At 39.0% G+C, this 3,241-nt stretch overlaps 1 protein-coding gene across 1 annotated transcript; it reads left to right on the top strand.

Annotated features, from left to right (window-relative positions):
* Positions 1–2,085: 2,085 nt before the first annotated feature.
* On the top strand, positions 2,086–2,587 carry LOC111543377 (histone H3.3-like). The gene has a single exon (XM_023213338.2). It carries the CDS (start codon positions 2,118–2,120, stop codon positions 2,526–2,528), a length of 411 nt encoding a protein of 136 aa, XP_023069106.1. The 5' UTR covers positions 2,086–2,117; the 3' UTR covers positions 2,529–2,587.
* Positions 2,588–3,241: the final 654 nt, after the last annotated feature.

Raw genomic sequence — 3,241 nt, 5'->3', positions numbered from 1 at the left:
ATTTAGAGGAGTGAACAACTGCTTAAACAGCAGGTTGTGGGAAATTCCACCACAGGAAGAGGGTCAACCTACATGACTCCTCTAGGTCAAAACACAAATCAGAAAAAATGCAGATTGACTTATAAAAGGAGTCAACTTACTCATCAGAATATAACAGTATTGGCTACAGTTTTAAATCACCAGTGGCCAAATCATTTGGTTATTAACTATCTAGTTACAACAACTTTTTTTGAACTCATATAGCATCTAAGTGACAATACTTACAATATTCTTACAGGTTAAGTGATGTTCTCATTTCAATTTTGAAAACAAGGAAACAGAAGACATTAGATCTTAAAATCCATGCTTTTAGCTGTATGTCCAAGGACTTGTCCATAGAAGGCCAGAGTCTTTCTGTCTCAGCGGGCTTACTGGTTCTAACTATGAGATTGGTATAGTCAGAGTGGCTTCTCTAGATAATGACAGAAAGTCATCATGTTGAGACTTTTTAGCTGTAAGTAATGGGAAACTCAACTTGCAATGACTGAAACTATAAGGGAGATTCCCATCCCACAACAGAGAAGTCTTGGCATAGGACAGCTCCAGAGCTGTAAATGAGGTCAAAAGTTTGGTTAAGGACATCATCTAGGACTAAGTTTTCTTCACATTTCAGCTCCGCAATTTTTAGCATTTGGGCTTTATCATCAGTCTACCTTAATGTCACCCAATAAAAATATAATATGAGGAAGTTCTAGCCAGATAAATCAGGGAAGTGAATGAAATAAAATGCATCCAAATAGGAAAAGAAGTCAAGCTATCTTTGTTTGCTTATAATACGATTCTATACCTAGAAAACCCTAAAGACTGCCAAAAGCCTCCTAAACCTGATAAACAACATTAGTAATGTTTCAGGATACAAAATCAATGTACAAAAATTACTAGCATTTCTACACACGGATAAAGTTCAAGCCAAGAGATCAATCAAGAACGCAATCCCATTTACAATAGACACACACACACACACACACACACACACACACACACACACAGAGGAATATGTCTAACTAAGGAGGTAAAAGATCTCCACAAGGAGAACTACAAAATACTGCTGAAAAAAATTGTAGATGATTCAAACAAATGGAAAAACATTCCATGCTCATGGATAGGAAAAATCAATATTGTTAAAATGGACAAAATGCCCAAAGCAATCTGCAGATTCAACACTATTCCTATCAAATTACCAACATAATTTTTCACAGAATTAAAAAAAAAACTATTCTAAAATTCATATGGAACCAAAAAAGGGCCTGAATAGCCAAAGAAATCCTAAGAGCAAAGAACAAAGCCAGAGCCATCACATTACCTAGCTTCAAACTACACTGCAAGGCTATAGTAACCAAAAGAGCATGATACTGGTACAAAAACAGACATATAGACCAATGGAACAGAATAGAGCACCCAAAAATAAATCCACACACCTACAATCATCTGATCTCCAACAAAGTCAACAAAAGTAAGCAATGGGGAAATGACTCCCTAGTCAATAAATGGTGCTTGGATAGCTGGCTAGCCATACGCAGAAGAATGAAAGTGGACCCCTACCTTTCATCCTATACAAAAATTAACTCATGATTTAATTGTAGGAACACTTTTACACTGTTGGTGGGACTGTAAACCAGTTCAACCATTGTGGAAAACAGTGTGGCGATTCCTCAAGGATCTAGAACTAGAAATACCATTTGACCCAGCCATCCCATTACTGGGTACATACCCAAAGGATTATAAATCATGCTACTATAAAGACACATGCACACATATGTTTATTGTGTCACTATTCACAATAGCAGAGACTTGGAATCAACCCAAATGTCCATCAGTGATACACTGGATTAAGAAAATGTGGCATATATACACCATGGAATACTATGCAGCCATAAAAAAGGGTGATTCGTGTCCTTTGTAGGGACATGGATGCAGCTGGAAACCATCATTCGCAGCAAACTATCACAAGAACAGAAAAACAGAATTGTGTTCGTAGCCGCCGCGGCCCCGGCGTCGCTCTCTAACGCCAGCGCCTCCTTTCGCTCGCGGAGCTCCAGCCGAAGGAGAACGGGGTTAAGTAAGGAGGTCTCTGTGCCATGGCTCGTACAAAGCAGACTGCCCGCAAATCGACCGGTGGTAAAGCACCCAGGAAGCAACTGGCTACAAAAGCCGCTCGCAAGAGTGCGCCCTCTACTGGAGGGGTGAAGAAATCTCATCGCTACAGGCCTGGTACTGTGGCGCTCGGTGAAATTAGACGTTATCAGAAGTCCACTGAACTTCTGATTCGCAAACTTCCCTTCCAGCGTCTGGTGCGAGAAATTGCTCAGGACTTTAAAACAGATCTATGCTTCCAGAGAGCAGCTATCGGTGCTTTGCAGGAGGCAAGTGAGGCCTATCTGGTTGGCCTTTTTGAAGACACCAACCTGTGTGCTATTCATGCCAAACGTGTAACAATTATGCCAAAAGACATCCAGCTAGCACGCCGCATACGTGGAGAACGTGCTTAAGAATCCACTATGATGGGAAACATTTCATTCTCAAAAAAAAAAAAAAAAAAAAAAAAAAATTCTCTTCTTCCTGTTATTGGTAGTTCTGAACGTTAGATATTTTTTTTTCCATGGGGTCAAAACTTACCTAAGTATATGATTGCGAGTAGAAAAATAGGGGACAGAAATCAGGTATTGGCAGTTTTTCCATTTTCATTTGTGTGTGAATTTTTAATATAAATGCAGAGGCGTAAAGCATTAATGCAAGTTAAAATGTTTCAGTGAACAAGTTTCAGCGGTTCAACTTTATAATAATTATAAATAAACCTGTTAAATTTTTCTGGAAAAAAAAAAAAAGAACAGAAAAACAAACATCGCATGTTCTCACTCATAGGTGGGAATTGAACAATGAGATCACTTGGACACAGGGAGGGGAACATCACACATCGGGGCCTATTGTGGAGGGGGGGAGGGGGTAGGGATAGCATTAGGAGATACACTTAATGTAAATGACGAGTTAATGGGTGCAGCACACCAACATGGCACATGTATACATATGTAACAAACCTGCACATTGTGCACATGTGCCCTGGAACTTAAAGTATAATAATAATTAAAAAAGATTTAATTGTACAACCTCAAACTATAAGAATTCTAGAAGAAAACCTTGGAAACACCATTATGGACATCAGTCTTGTGAAGGAATAATTTATGACTAAGTCTTCAAATGCAAT

The sequence above is a fragment of the Piliocolobus tephrosceles genome, chromosome 14, assembly GCF_002776525.5.
Source record: "Piliocolobus tephrosceles isolate RC106 chromosome 14, ASM277652v3, whole genome shotgun sequence".
NCBI classification, from domain to species: Eukaryota; Metazoa; Chordata; class Mammalia; order Primates; family Cercopithecidae; genus Piliocolobus; species Piliocolobus tephrosceles.
Note: the sequence above shows the minus strand (reverse complement) of the source record. Positions and strands in the feature narration are given on the sequence as shown.

Bases quoted from the DNA above. Each gene is read 5' to 3' on its own strand.
- LOC111543377 (XM_023213338.2), top strand. From the start codon at position 2,118: ATGGCTCGTACAAAGCAGACTGCCCGCAAATCGACCGGTGGTAAAGCA.